The sequence below is a fragment of the Carassius auratus genome, chromosome 11 (assembly GCF_003368295.1).
Source record: "Carassius auratus strain Wakin chromosome 11, ASM336829v1, whole genome shotgun sequence".
In the NCBI taxonomy this organism is placed as follows: Eukaryota; Metazoa; Chordata; class Actinopteri; order Cypriniformes; family Cyprinidae; genus Carassius; species Carassius auratus.
The window spans coordinates 13,018,444-13,032,901 of record NC_039253.1 but is presented as its reverse complement, the minus strand read 5'-3'; the positions used below and the strand labels follow the sequence as shown (position 1 = coordinate 13,032,901).

At 37.5% G+C, this 14,458-nt stretch overlaps 1 protein-coding gene across 4 annotated transcripts in view; it reads left to right on the top strand.

The window, feature by feature from the left end:
• Positions 1–673: 673 nt before the first annotated feature.
• The window catches only part of LOC113111066 (UDP-glucuronosyltransferase), a 15,731-nt gene continuing 1,946 nt past the window's right edge, over positions 674–14,458 (top strand). Inside the window, exons 1-4 of one of the 4 annotated variants that reach the window (XM_026275503.1) lie at positions 674–1,695; positions 3,242–3,388; positions 9,874–10,005; positions 11,309–11,396. In XM_026275503.1, coding sequence (XP_026131288.1) covers positions 823–1,695; positions 3,242–3,388; positions 9,874–10,005; positions 11,309–11,396 — 1,240 coding nt within the window. In that variant the 5' untranslated portion in view covers positions 674–822. Of the gene's footprint in view, positions 1,696–3,241; positions 3,389–6,767; positions 8,310–9,873; positions 10,006–11,308; positions 11,397–14,458 lie in introns of those variants that run through there. The other 3 variants (XM_026275506.1, XM_026275504.1, XM_026275505.1) reach the window with 3 other exon arrangements.

Genomic DNA, 14,458 nt, shown 5'->3' with positions numbered 1-14,458 from the left:
AGGTCATTTTCTCTCTTACATAACAAAGTATTATCCAGTCACCATGGCTTCATTCACACATTCTTTGTTTGAGGGCCAACTTTCTGCAAAAAGATTTGAGCACTGGAGCCGTCTGGTTGATAAAAAAAAATTTCAGATTGGAGTTCCACAAACCTCTGATGTGATAAACTGGAATTAAGATCATTTATACTCATTATAGCGGTTCCTACATGCAGTATCATGTATATGAATACAAAAAAATAGATCTGTATATGCTCTGATATTACTGCCACTCTAAAATCAGTTGGTTTGGTCAATATAAATAAATATTTAAATGAATGAATGAATACATTTATTGTAAATAAATAAATTAGTTAGATTTCCATTTGATTTTAAACTAAGGTTTTCATTTTTAAAACCAGTTTATTATTTGTGGGTTAACCCAGGCAGAAATGGTAACAAAGGCCCTGGGATCTCAGCCAGTGAAAAGAAGGCAGAAGTTAAACAGGACTTTGTACCTTTGTTTTTTTCTGAGTTCTTTGGGATAAATGTGCTTTGGCTAATTTTTTTTTGGCTAACTCTTTAGTCAAAGTGATTGCTTTTATCTTTTCTGATTGTAACTCACTTTTAAAAATGGTCCCTAAACTAACATGTTTTAATTTAATCACACAGTTGATTAATCCTTTCAAGAAATTCGCACAGAAAAACAAGTCTTGATCCAGTTAATTCCACATGGTGAAGGGGACAGACTCCGGGAGTCTCGCGTTACACAAGACATTGATCAATCATTGACAGAAAGCATCTCTCCTCGAGTAGACACTGTGAGAACGTCAAGAACCAGAGATGAAACTGGTTGCATTTCTGGTGTGCTTCATGCTCGCCTTTGCAGCTGTGGGAGCCACAATACAGCCGAGAGAACCTGGTTGGTCCGGTTCACTTTTAGTGGTCCCGATGGATGGGAGTCACTGGACTGGTGTGAAAGCTGTAGCGCAGGAGATGGGCCGCAGAGGACACAAAGTGATGGTGGTCATTCCAGAGGTCAGTGTACTGTTAGGACCTGGCAAATACTACACTACTAGAACCTTTCCGGTTCCGTACGGAAAGCAACAACTGGATGAACTACAAGCTCGGAATGCTGAAGTAATGGAGAGTAAGCAGCTGCCTTTGTTGGAGAAGATCAGCACAAGGATTAGTAACATGAGGAAATTTGTGGACCTCCAAAGAGCCACGGCTGAGAGTCTCCTATTGAACCAAGAGCTGGTGGACTTCCTGAAGAAGCAGAACTTTGATGCCGTACTCACCAGCCCAGCTGTACCAACTGGGGCCATCCTGGCTTATAACCTCTCCTTACCTGCTGTGTATATGTTGCGAGGCTTACCTTGCGGGCTAGACTCGACGGCCACTGCCTGTCCGAGCCCTCCGTCTTACATCCCACGGTTCTTTACAAACAACTCGGACCGTATGTCGTTTCGTCAACGTGTGCTGAATGTTCTAGTGAGCACCGTAGAGCCATTGCTTTGCAGACTGATATATTGGTCAATGGAGGGTGTAGCATCCCGTTTCCTGCAGAGAGACGTAAGTGTGGCAGAGATCCTGCGCAGTGGAGCCTTGTGGCTGCTGCGTTATGATTTCAGTCTGGAGTTTCCTAAACCCTTGATGCCCAACATGGTTCTTATCGGGGGGATTAACTGTGCCATAAAAAACCCTCTTACTAAGGTGAGTGCTAAATGTTTCTTTTGATGCCTAAACGTGAGATGAAAATGTTTGCTTCCTCAGTGTGTTTGCTACATCTGGTCTAGAAGTGTGTTTCAAGCTTAAGCTGGTCCTAAACAACTAGCTCCTGCTCAGGACCAGCCTAAACCAGCTCATGACCAACTAAGGACCAGCTCAAACCAACGGCTATGCTTCTACAACCCCATGCTGGTTTTTTCAACTGGGTAGATGGATAGTTCACCAAAAAAATGAAAATTCTGTCATTATTTATTCACCCTCATATCGTTCCAAACATTTAACATAGTTAAACTGACATGGTTTTTGCACTTTGTCAAGTTGAATAAAGAATGTGCTTTTGCCGGGGAAGCTTCTGATTGTTTTATGCTTTATAAGAGATGAGTTATATATTATATTGTTTAAGAAATGAAATGGGGGGAAAAAAAGCTGCATCATGATATGTGGTGTTTTTGTATGTCTTAACAATAGTGCTGTCAATAAATGACAGTTCAGTTTACACTGGCAACATTTTAATCATTAGCTAGCAAAATCGGTGTGCAAATGGCAAACTCAACAAACAGTGTTTAGTTGTACAATGATTTTTTTTCCCTTCTTTTTGTGCTTGCTTTTTAATGGATTTTGTTTTGTAAGAGAAATACCATAAATAGGTTTTAGAATGAAGTCCCTCCCACATTCTGTCTAGCCACTGAAAATCTAGAAAGCCGTCTATGTCAAAAGCAAATAGTTGATATGTTTGTAATGTAGATTGTGAGACAAACAGAAGCACAGAGGTAAAGGTTCATCATCGTCAGTCTTTTTGAAGTCTTCGGCTATAAAGATGCACTTAGGATTAATTGTATGTCTAGTGAGCAGTATAATCTGTTCTGCAGCTCTGGAGCAGGTTAAGAGCAGTTGGACTGGGAAGCTGTTAGTGGTGCCCATGGATGGAAGTCACTGGACAGGGGTGAAGGCTGTGGCTGAAGAGATGGGACGTAGAGGACACACGGTGGTTGTGGTGATTCCAGAGATCAGCATGCGCTTGGGTCCAGGCAAACACTACATCACAAAGACGTTTCCAGTCACATATGGGCAGGATTTAATCAACCAAATGATCGTGGAACATGTTCGTGAACTAACCGAGCCACAGCAGTCCCTACTGAAGAGTGTTTCTTTAAAGGTGGACTTTATGAGAAATGCTTTAAACTATATGGCCTCTACAACGGAGAGTCTGTTAAAGAGCAGAGAGCTTATAGAGTTTCTGAGAGAACAAAATTTTGATGCTGTTTTAACTGATCCTGCCCTACCAATGGGAGCCATTCTGGCGTATAATCTGTCCGTACCTGCGGTGTACATGTTGAGGGGTTTACTGTGTGAAGCTGCAGCCACAGGCAGTCCTGAGCCTCCTTCATATGTGCCACGTTTCTTTACACAGTACTCAGACCGCATGTCTTTTAGTCAGCATGTACTGAACATTTTTGCCAGCATGCTGGAACCACTGATATGTAAATTGATGTACTGGCCCTTTGAGGAATTGACATCCGACTTCCTTCAGAGAGATGTGAGTCTGACTGAGATCCTGAGCACTGGAGCTGTCTGGTTGATGTGGTATGATTTCAATCTGGAGTTCCCCAAACCCCTGATGCCCAACATGCAGCTGATAGGAGGAATTAACTGTGGAATTAGGAACCCACTGAAAAAGGTCAGCATCACCTTTACTTGCTACATGATACTCAGGTTTTTGAGCTCATAGTAGCAAGTAGAAGCAGAAAAGGTAGACCAAATTTCTGGGTTTTCAGTCAGAAAAAAAAGATATGATTGATTCTGTAGCTACACATTGTAATTCATTGCCAGGGACTTTTTGGGTGCACCTAATTTTGCCAGGTTCCACGTATATCTAGGTAACTTTCTTGTTGGTCATGTAATAACATTACTGACAACCAATCAGATTTTAGGACTGGTTTAGGGGCTTTTACACCATTTTTATTAACTGAAAATGTCCCTGTACTGAAGCTTAAAGCTTAGATTATGGTTAAGGGTAAGAATACTGGTTAGATCCTTTCCTTTTTTTTTTTTCTTTTTTTTTTTTTGCAGAATTGTTCCAGGATCAACAAAACATGTTGATAGGAACATGCCTTACTCTGCAAAATCAGAATGTCTCATCCCTAGTAAAAAAAAAAAAAAAAGATATATATATATATATATATATAACATTTTTTTCAAGTGTAGTTCAAATCTATTAACATATTTACTAACATACCAATTCCGACTTACTGATATAAAAATTATAATTCAACTTTGCATTACTACTTGTGCACAATGCAGATTTCCTAATATTAAGCCTAAAATGTGTTTATGTCCCTATTAATGAGGATTTTATGATCTTTGAATAAATTCTTAATAAAGTGTTTAATTGCAATAGTTCCTACAATCAAATATACTTCAGTATCAGCACTACTTCCACACAACTAAATTGCATTAAGTACAAAATTAGTTTAATAACAAATTACTTTAAATATACCGAAAGTACAATTGTCTGATATTTTTATTAGGTACATAAATATGTAAATGCATTTGTTGTATCTTTAGCATGAAATAAATGTATTTCAAATACATTTTCATATATTAATTTTCACTAGGGAATACAATACCCTGAAAACCACACTTGACCGCCATAGCCTGACCAGACACTGCGTCTTACAACTCTCGTTTCGTCACACAGATCTCCGACCATATGTCTTTTCGTCATTGTGTTCTGACATTCCAGTGCGCATCTTGCACCCTTTGTAGACTGATGTTTTGGTCTACTGGGAAGTCAAAGCTGAGATGATCTTCAGTCTTCTTAAGAGGTTCAAAGATTATTCTTTTTTTATAAAGAAGCCACTGCTTGCTTAGGATGACAAACTGGTAAATAAGCACTTTAGAAAATCCACAAATCAACTGAACTTCTATCATTTGTATCCTTCGTGCAGATGTTAAGCGTTTAAAATATTACACCAGTACTTGGGCAAGATCAAAACGTTTGATTCCTGCAAAGTTTTACAGAAAGCAAATATCAACAACTGGAACTGCAACTGACTAAAAAGAAGTGGAGGATTATGTAGTAATAATAATAATAATTTTATGAAACAAAAATAATAATTAGTACTGGAAGTATCTGAGGATTTAAGGACTTTGTTGCTACAGCTTTTTAAAAAAAAAAAGTAATTATTGGTACAGTAGTTTCAATAAAGCCAGCCGAAGAATAAACATTAAGAAATAAGAGACCGTGAGAGAACTATACCACAGTACATCTCACTCCTTTTGTTTTTCTCACAATACATGTACAGGCCATTTCCCTTTATTGGCAAAGTGTGCTATAGCTAAGGGTATGTTGTGGACGAACTGCTGTGAGACTGGGTTGGAGGTATTATTGTTGTTCGGCTGATCTCTTTAACTGAGGAGATGGGAAGGAAAGGAGTGGCGACCCTTATTTTTATATAGATTAATAAGGGTCGTATGCTAAACGTATTGCAGTATTTCTGAAGCATGCGCACAGGAAGCAGTTGTCAGAAGCCATGTGATTAGTGAGCCTGACTGAGATCCTGAACACTGCGGTCATCTGGTTGATGAGTTCCCCAAACCCCTGATGCCCAACATGCAGCTCATAGGAGGAATTAACTGTAAAATTAATAACCCACTGAAAAAGGTGAGACTAGTGAAATACAGTATAGGGAATTGGTCAGTTTTCAATAATGTCATAAGTGTGTTAGAATGTACAATTTTCACAAAATTTCAGTAACATTGTGTGATTAAACTATGTAAAACTTATACAGTTCAAAAGACACTATGCTTGTAAATCCAGGCTGAAAAGGGTGACAAAGGTCCCAGGAACCAGTTAAAAAAGGCAAAATACAAGTGGGATATTTGACCAAAAGTAATTCATTGTCAAGGTCTTCATCTTAGTTAAAGTGCTTATCTTTTTTCCCCTGCTAATTGCTATTAATTAAGTAATTAATTAATTAATTTGTGACTCAGTTGCAAAAGACATAAAATATTGCCACACAGACAGATCAGTTAAAATTTAAGGTCTATAGGTTAACTTTAAACTTACCATAGCTGAACACACAGTGTTTGCTATCTGGGTGCAGTGCCTCTTCAAAGTAGGCCATGTCTGTGGTGGAAACTATTTCAGTGACAAAGCATATTTTAGTAGGCTATGGGTTAAACTGAGATTGCCCTTCACCCACAGGACTATGTAATGATTCACAGCTGTTTTATACTATATTTCTATATTTATTCTCTGGTGTTCCAGGGACAAATGCATATATACAGTCACATGCATACTAGAGCTGCATGATTATTAGGTGTTCTTCTGGTAAAACAGGCTTTTCTTTGATTGAACCCTTCACTAATACTCAGTTTGCCTTGTTTGTTAATTATTCTTTGTAGTACAACACAACACAAGTGAAATTCTGATGGTTACCATTTTTCAATTACATATGTATTTTCCTTATTTTTATTTCATAAAATTACGACAGGTGTCACTGTTCTCTCTTATTTGCAGTCCCAGTACTAAAGCGATAAACAACAGTTCAGTTGTTAGTGTGGGGTTCCCACAGCATAGCTGGGTGGGGGGAGGATTACAATGGAGACCTATCGGCCATGACAGGGTCACTGGGTCTTACTGGATACATTGTTGAAGTTTGGGATTTTTTGGATTTTTACTTTTTCACTTTATAGATTGTTGCTTACAGTACGTCATTTGTGGCAGTGTTTAACATATTACACCAGTACTTGGGCAAGGTCAAAAGGTTTGATTCCTGCAAAGTATTACAGAAAGCAAATATCACCAACTGGAACTGCAACTAACTAAAGAAAAGTGTTGGATATCCCCCAAATCAGGAATCCGCTAATGTAGTAATAATAATTAGTAGTAGTTTTACTGGAAGTATTTGAGGATTTATTTAAGAACTTTGTTGCTGTAGTTAATAAAACCAGCCAAAGAATTAGCATTAAGAAATAAGAGACTGTGAGAGAACTATACAGTACCACAGTAAATCTCACTCCTTTTGTTTTCCTCACAATACAGGTAATTTCCTTTTATTGGCAAAGTGTGCCTACTGCTGTGAGACTGGATTGGGGGAAGTATTGTTGGTCGGGTTATCTCTTTAACTGAGGAGATGGGAAGGAAAGGAGTGGCGAGCTTCTCACGCAAGCTGGGCTTGAGCAGAGGGGGAGGTGCTGGTGAGAGCTGTCTTTTGCTGACCTGACAACAATTCTTCCTTCTTATGCGTTTGAGTTCATACAGCTGGTTGCAAATTAATCTTTGAGTGCTCGTTCTTTACTTAGAACGCTAACAACTAAATCCATGCTTATCTCTGCTGAGAAACTGTGGTGTATTTAGATATGTGCAACCTATGGCTACTACTTTTAATTTTGTATTTAAGTGTTTAAAGATATCAGATTTGTAAAACACAACTTAGTGTAATTTATGACTGTAGTGAGTCGAGTTCTTGTAAAAAAAAAAAAACTTAATATGTAGTGGTATGTAACATTGTACTGGACCTGCAGAGCACTTTTTCCCTTTCAGGAAATGTTTTTCTCATGATCTGCAAACCAAAACACGGACAACTGACGTGCTCTCATTCTTCCTTTCTCTCTCTTGTTTCTCAGTTCTCATGGGAGAATGTAAATACAGCCCCTTTTCCTGGAGGAGGAGTTTTCTGCTCTGGTTTTCTTGCAGTGTGTGTGTTTGGTCTTAGGCAGACCCAGTTATGCTGAAGGAGGGCTGGCTGAGGGGGCTGGGTTCAGGGTTGCTGCTGCTATGGCTGGGTGCCTGGCTGAGGCCTGCGCAGGGTGGCCGGGTGCTGGTCATGCCTGTTGAAGGCAGTCACTGGTTGAGCATGAAGGTGTTGGCGACAGAACTGGCCCAGAGAGGCCATAGCATCCTGGTCCTGGTGCCCGAGAACAACCTCTTGATCCAGAGTTCTGAGCTCTTCCACACTGAGACCTTCCCTGTGAAGATCTCCAAGGAGGAGCTGTCCGCCAGCTTGAAAGGGTTTCAGGAGGCGGTGTTCACGCGTAGCCCTGCGCTGATGGACATCGTCATCCAAGTGGGGCGTCTGATGAACTTCACAGGAATACAGGTGGAAGGATGCGAGTCGCTGCTTTACAACAAACCTTTGATGCAGAAGTTGAAAGAGGAGAATTTTGACTTGCTGCTCACAGACCCTTTTCTGCCCTGTGGACCTATTATCGCTACTAAGCTCGGTCTCCCTGTGGTCTACTTCCTTCGTGGCATGCCTTGTGGCCTTGACATGATGGCTTCACAGTGTCCTTCTCCTCCATCGTATGTACCTCGGTTTCAGTCTGGCAACACTGACAAAATGACCTTTGTAGAGCGCATTCAAAATTTCGTCATGAGTGGTGTAGAGCTGGTGCTGTGTCGAATAATGTATGCCAGTTTTGATGAACTTGCATCAAGATACCTGGATGCGGATGTGACATACCAGGAGATCATTGGCCGCGGAGCTATTTGGTTGCTTAGATATGATTTTACATTTGAGTACCCCAGGCCTATCATGCCAAATATGGTCTTCATCGGGGGCATCAACTGTCGGAAGAGTGCTGAACTTTCTGAGGTAAGTCACCAGAGGTGCCTTTTGGATTTGGTCAAAAAAGCTAACTGCAAAATGCAGAGGTTTTAAAAGTTTTTGCCTAAAATAAATACATTGTATTGTTAATCAAAGTTCCTGAACATTTTCATGACTAGTAGGCCTAAGATGTAATTTCCTCAGAAGGAAATGTTTTTTTAAGGTTGGGTTGGGGTCGTTCTGGAAATATGGGTTCCATTTTTGAGCTTTGACATTGGTGCTTTGTTTTAACATGCATTACATTTACCCTCATACAAACATAACCCATGGTAATATGACTCCTTTCTCCAGGGCACTGGTAACCTGAGGCAACGCAACATGTTCGCTGTATTCTTTGGCACGCAACCTCCTCCATTTCTTTCCCTCTGTGTTATTTTTCTTGTCAGACGCCCTTCCTTCCATGAGGACCAGTTTTTTTTTTTCCTTTCTATGTTTGAGGCAGGGGTAATTTTACAGGCAAAATAATAAGTCCTGAGCTCTGAAAACCCCAGACATGTAATTGTGTGATTTGTGCAAAGCATAGGGTCTGAAATATCAGATAGGAAAGACACCGGTGAGATGAAAAGGTTTGGTGGTGATTGAGAGATAACATGAGCCTTGCTGATGAAGCTGTACATAATGCAAACGTGTGCTTTTTCTGTGTTACATATCTTGTTTATAGGAGTGTAATGGTACACAAACATGACAGTTCGGTACATACCTCAGTTTAGTTTTTTATTAAACTGTGGTTAACTAAACAAAATTTCTTTCTTTAAATAAATTCAGTTATAATTAAAATTTTCTTTGAGCATAAGATGAGGTAGATTTTTGTCTCTGAGCACAACAGGGCCCAAACTGAAATTCAATTACTATTAATTTTTAAATATAATAATGAGCAATCAACTTAAAAAAAAAAAAAATTATGCAAACCTGTAAATTGCACATAATGCAGTTTTTAAATTAACTTCTAAATCATAAAATGTATATTTGTTGTTGAAATACATGCATTTACACAGTGTCATAACTTTTTTTACTATAACATTTATTTAATCAAACATTAAATAATTAAGATATAATTGACCGTTAAAGAAAAAAATATTAAGAGTGTAATATTTCTGGAAATAGTTTTCTCTAAACGTATTAATTTCTCAAGCGAACTAACAGCAGTGGACACTGATGACAGGTAAATGAAAAGCTACGCGACATTTTGTTTACAAGCTGTGTTACTGATGTCTTTCTGCGGTTGAAACACTGATTAAGCAGTAGTTAAGAGAGAATGCTGCCGTCTGAACTAAGGCATTTATACAGCGATCTGCCACCACATTAAAGAGCTTCAACATGGCATTTCTTGTTTGAATTTCCTGAAGAAAAAATAGACAAGTTTAGACTTTTTTTCATATCAAAATTAATATAAAAAAAGTTCTAAGACGTTTCCAGTGAAGTTCCATTCGTGCAGTGGTTACATGCGTACCGTTACACCTATAACTAGTTTACTGTGTTGAGCTATACATGTAACAAGGTCATTATTTAAATGTGGCTTATTATTTTTTGGCTTGTTGTCTGTCTTTTGCAGGAGGTGGAGGAATTCGTGGAGGGCTCTGGAGAGCATGGTATTGTGGTGTTCAGTCTGGGTTCTCTGGTCTCCTCCATGCCAAAAGAGAAAGCTGCAGTCTTTTTCAAGGCTTTCAGTATGATTCCACAGAGGGTAAAAAATCATTTTTTTCTTCAATAATCTCAAACCACTGCTTAAAATTCAAAGTGCTATCTTTAAGCCAATTCCTAGTTAAAGTCGTTTTACATGCCACAAGAAGAATCTTACATAAATATTGGTAACTTTTAGGTACTACGCCTATAATATTTCCTATAAGCGAAAATAAATAGGTTCTGGGTATTATATATCCAAGCACTTCAGACATAACTACATTAGCTGCACATTTTCTCACAACTCCAAAAGATATGTGCGTGATCCACTTCTAACGGTCCACATTGTCTCCAGCAAAGCTGTTGTCTGGAGTCTTGTTTTCTTTTGATCTTAAGTGTTATGAAATAATCTCCCTCCATATTTATTAGCTAGTGGTAGTTTGGTGTATTATCCACATTTCATGCCAATCCATTTATGGTATTTCAGTCTTTAATGCTGTATCCCATTTCAGTTTTATATATAGTGTGAGAAGGGACTGCAACACATTAACACCTCATAGTGAAGAAATTATTCTGGGTAGTGTATGATTATGGCATCCATCATCATTTTAGTAAGAGAATGGATGTTATTTTCTCTAATTTTCCTTTTTTATTGTAATAGTCCTTGGGTAAGTTGGAATGTCATACATTTTAGAAACATGGCAGAAATCCAAAGTTATTCTGGTGCAATTTAAGCTGTCAATCAAGGTGTAAAATAAACATTTAAACTACACACATTTACTAACCCAAGACTTAGAGCTATATCTTCTGTGCAAACTTTGTGGTGCGTGACCTGAAACCATTTTGTTCAGCATCCCACATGTTCAGTCTCTCAGTACAGGACTGTAGGGTTCACGAGTCCACATTACCCACTTGTTTTCTCATCTTGTAAAGTCTAAAGCTAAGTGGAGGCTGCACGCAGAGCTTTAGCTATAGCTGCGGAGGAAGTCCAGGAACATCTTGTTCTCATTAAAGTTATTGTGTGTGCTGAAAAGGGGGTTTGGCACTCTAGAGAATGCTCATTATTACAGTGGATAGTATTTCTGACCGAGACAGAGTCTCTTTTTAAAGTTCTTACATTGCTATGAATCATCTAGCAATTTTTTTTTAATAGAGACATATTCCATAAGCTTCTATTAATGTGTAGCCTCAACAAAAATAAATGTAGGATTTCACATATAGAAGTGTCTACTTGAATGGAAATTATTTCACAAAATGGGAATTTCTAAAGTAATGGACTTAACTGGTAACATGGTTCCATTTTATAACTCGCCTTCACAAGAAGATTTGTTTTGAATAAAAGCTGTCTAAACTGTCACTTTTTCTAGGTTCTCTGGCGGTATACAGGTGAGATTCCTGATAATGTCCCAGAAAATGTCAAGCTGATGAAGTGGCTTCCACAGAATGACTTGCTCGGTGAGTTTCTCTGAGGTGTATTCCAGAAAGCACGGTTAACTAACCGTCAGCTAAACCTTTGATTAACCCCGAACCTCGCTTACTCGAGGTATGTGGTTCCAAAAACGCGTCCGGCAGTAAGTTCATTCAAACTCCGAATATGTTCCTGGTTAAGACTCAACAGAGCGACAAGTCACTGTAGAAATGGACGCTAAGAAAAAGTGCACCATGCGGTTTCTTTCTTCTTCTTTTGTTCAATGGTCATTTACATGCTTAGTGCATATAATATAAAATAATAATATAAAATGTAATAAATAAATATATAATATATTAAATGAAACATTGCCTTGTCGTAGTGTTTTATAATTTATACAGATATTTGTTATATATGCCAATAAAATAAATATAATTACCATATTACAATAATGTATTCCCTTATTTATCACTTAAATTAGCACTTCATAATTAACATATCACACAAATATATATAGAAATACAAAAAAGAATGGGCTATATTACATATTGTAATATTCTATAATATTGTTCGCTATCTGTCACGCCCACTGAAGGCTCATCAGTAGATCACACGTGCGCTGATAGCGCTGAAGTGAATGCTCTCTGAAGATAACCAGATCAGGTTATGTTCCAGGGTTAAAGTTACTCTGCTTACCTGCATACCCTGAAAGTAACCTCTGATTTTGGAACCGAAAGCTGATGTTATCCCTTGCTTATCCTCAAACATACCCGGGTATGTCACATGATTATGTGTGTGTGTCTGTGTGTGTGTGTGTGTGTGTATATATATATATATATATATATATATATATATATATATATATATATATAATTTTTTTTTTCTTTAATAGGAAATGAGTATCTTAAAGGGATAGTTTACCCAGAAATGAAAATTTCCCCATGATTTACTCACCCTCAAGTTATCTTAGGTGTATATGACTTCTTCTTTCAGATGAATACAGATCAGAGTTATATTTAAAAATGTCCTGGTTCTTCCAAGCTTTATAATAGCAGTGAATGGAAGTTGATGTTCAGTAGTCCAAGTGCATCTGAACCATCTATCATAAAATGTGCAAAAGACAACAAGTCTCCTCTTGGCTTGACTGGCTATTACTTCTTATCGGCGCTTATGCTATGCCTATGTCCTACATCATCTGCTGGACATAACTCTCTCATAAACATGTGTATAACAGTTAGTAATTGATAAAGTTTTAAATTGGGGTATTTTTCTTACAAAAATGTGTCGTTTCACTTTAGGGGCATTTATTCACTTCATTGAACTTATTTTGGACTACTGAAAATCAACATCCATTCACTGCCATTATAAGGCTTGGAAGAACCAGGACATTTTAAATATACTTATGACTGTATTCATCTGAAAGTAGAAAGTCATATGCACCTACAATAGGATGTTTTGAGTTAATCGTGGGTTAATTTTCATTTTTGGTTGAACCATCCCTTTAAAGAACTTAATGCTTTCTATATGTAATGTTAAATTCTTCATGCAGCCAAAAAAAAAACAAGGTTCTGATTTTATTAATCAGTGGGAAAGTAGAGCTCTAGAAACCTAACTGAAGATCTATGTAATCAAATCATTTATGTAAATGTAGTTTTCATGTAATGTACATTTTTGCTTTATTTATTTATTTTGAATTTATTTATTTATTCTTCATTTCATGTGAAAAGGATAGGATTTATTTGTAGTTGAGCAAACACTTTAGTTGGATTCAGACCTGAAGAATGAGGGATTTCTGTTTGTCTTTCCAAAAGTACATGATGGAGTAAAATTATTATTATAGTACAATCCAGGGATTCTCTTGGCTTATCCCTTGGGTAGCGAGTTAAGGATCAGCCAACCAGAAATTTCTGCAACAACATGGATCGTTAAACCAAGAACACAGAAGCAGCTTTTGTTAAACAAACTGAGTAAAGACTGTATTTTGCCTGGCATGTCAGGAATGATTGCAGTGACTGGAGAGCAGAGCCCATTCACACTCAGTGTTATGAGGATAATCCTATTAACGGTGGTTGTATTGGCACAGAAGCTGGTCCAGTGAACAATCTGGTCAGCTATAGAAATACTGGAAAATTTTAACAGAAAAGGGTGCCCTAAGTTGTCAGAATATCTGACAGTGGGTGCCCATCCTCACAGGGAAATCATCAAGTATCCTGCTCATATGTTTAACTTAGAAAGTCAAAACTTAATGTGATTGCCTAAATATGAGCTACTAATACATTTTATTAGTAATCTTTTTATTTAATATTGAAATCACAAAATCACAAAGTGTTAAATGAAGCACACTATAATAACTTATGACAAGTCTGATAGGCATTTGTGTATATTATTATTATAGGGACCCTGAAGTGAGATCCACCATTTAGAGAAGCTCCTGAGTCTCAATTGATTATTTGATAAAGAAAATCTCTGTTTTTTTGTGTGTGCTCAGCCCTTTTGCCTGCAAGGATCAATAAATGGGGATGTTAAACATGATAATACTGAGCAAATCAAACCTTTATATAGTGGCATCCAAAGGTCTGAGTATACTGCATTTTACAGCTTATTAAATACACATTGTTCATAACAAATTATATGATTTCCACAACACTTAGATAAAAAAGTTAACTTGTCCAGGTTTAAATAAATAAAAATAACAATCTCAATCACACTTTTGGACACCCTTTTTCCCTGGCATATTATCATCTGTATATGTCAGCCACCATAAAAAAACTTGTTGGTCTAACTTAATACAATTATGATGCATTAAAACTGATTTATATTAACTTAAATTAGGTAAAATATACTGATGAGTAAAATTCATGCTAACCTAATAAGATCACATCAACTTCATTTGACATATTCTGTGAATGTTCCCTGAACATAATTCACTCGTGTTGATCCAACCAGTGTTGTTGCTGTTCAGACTGGTGCCTTCATGCAGCGTTGCATGAGTTTTCTGCATTTTTATGAAAATGGAAAAGCCTGTTAGAGTTTTAAGTTTTAATATTTAGTTATTTTGAACATTTAAAAGATCAAACAACATAAAATAGTTTTTTGTTTGTTTTTTGGT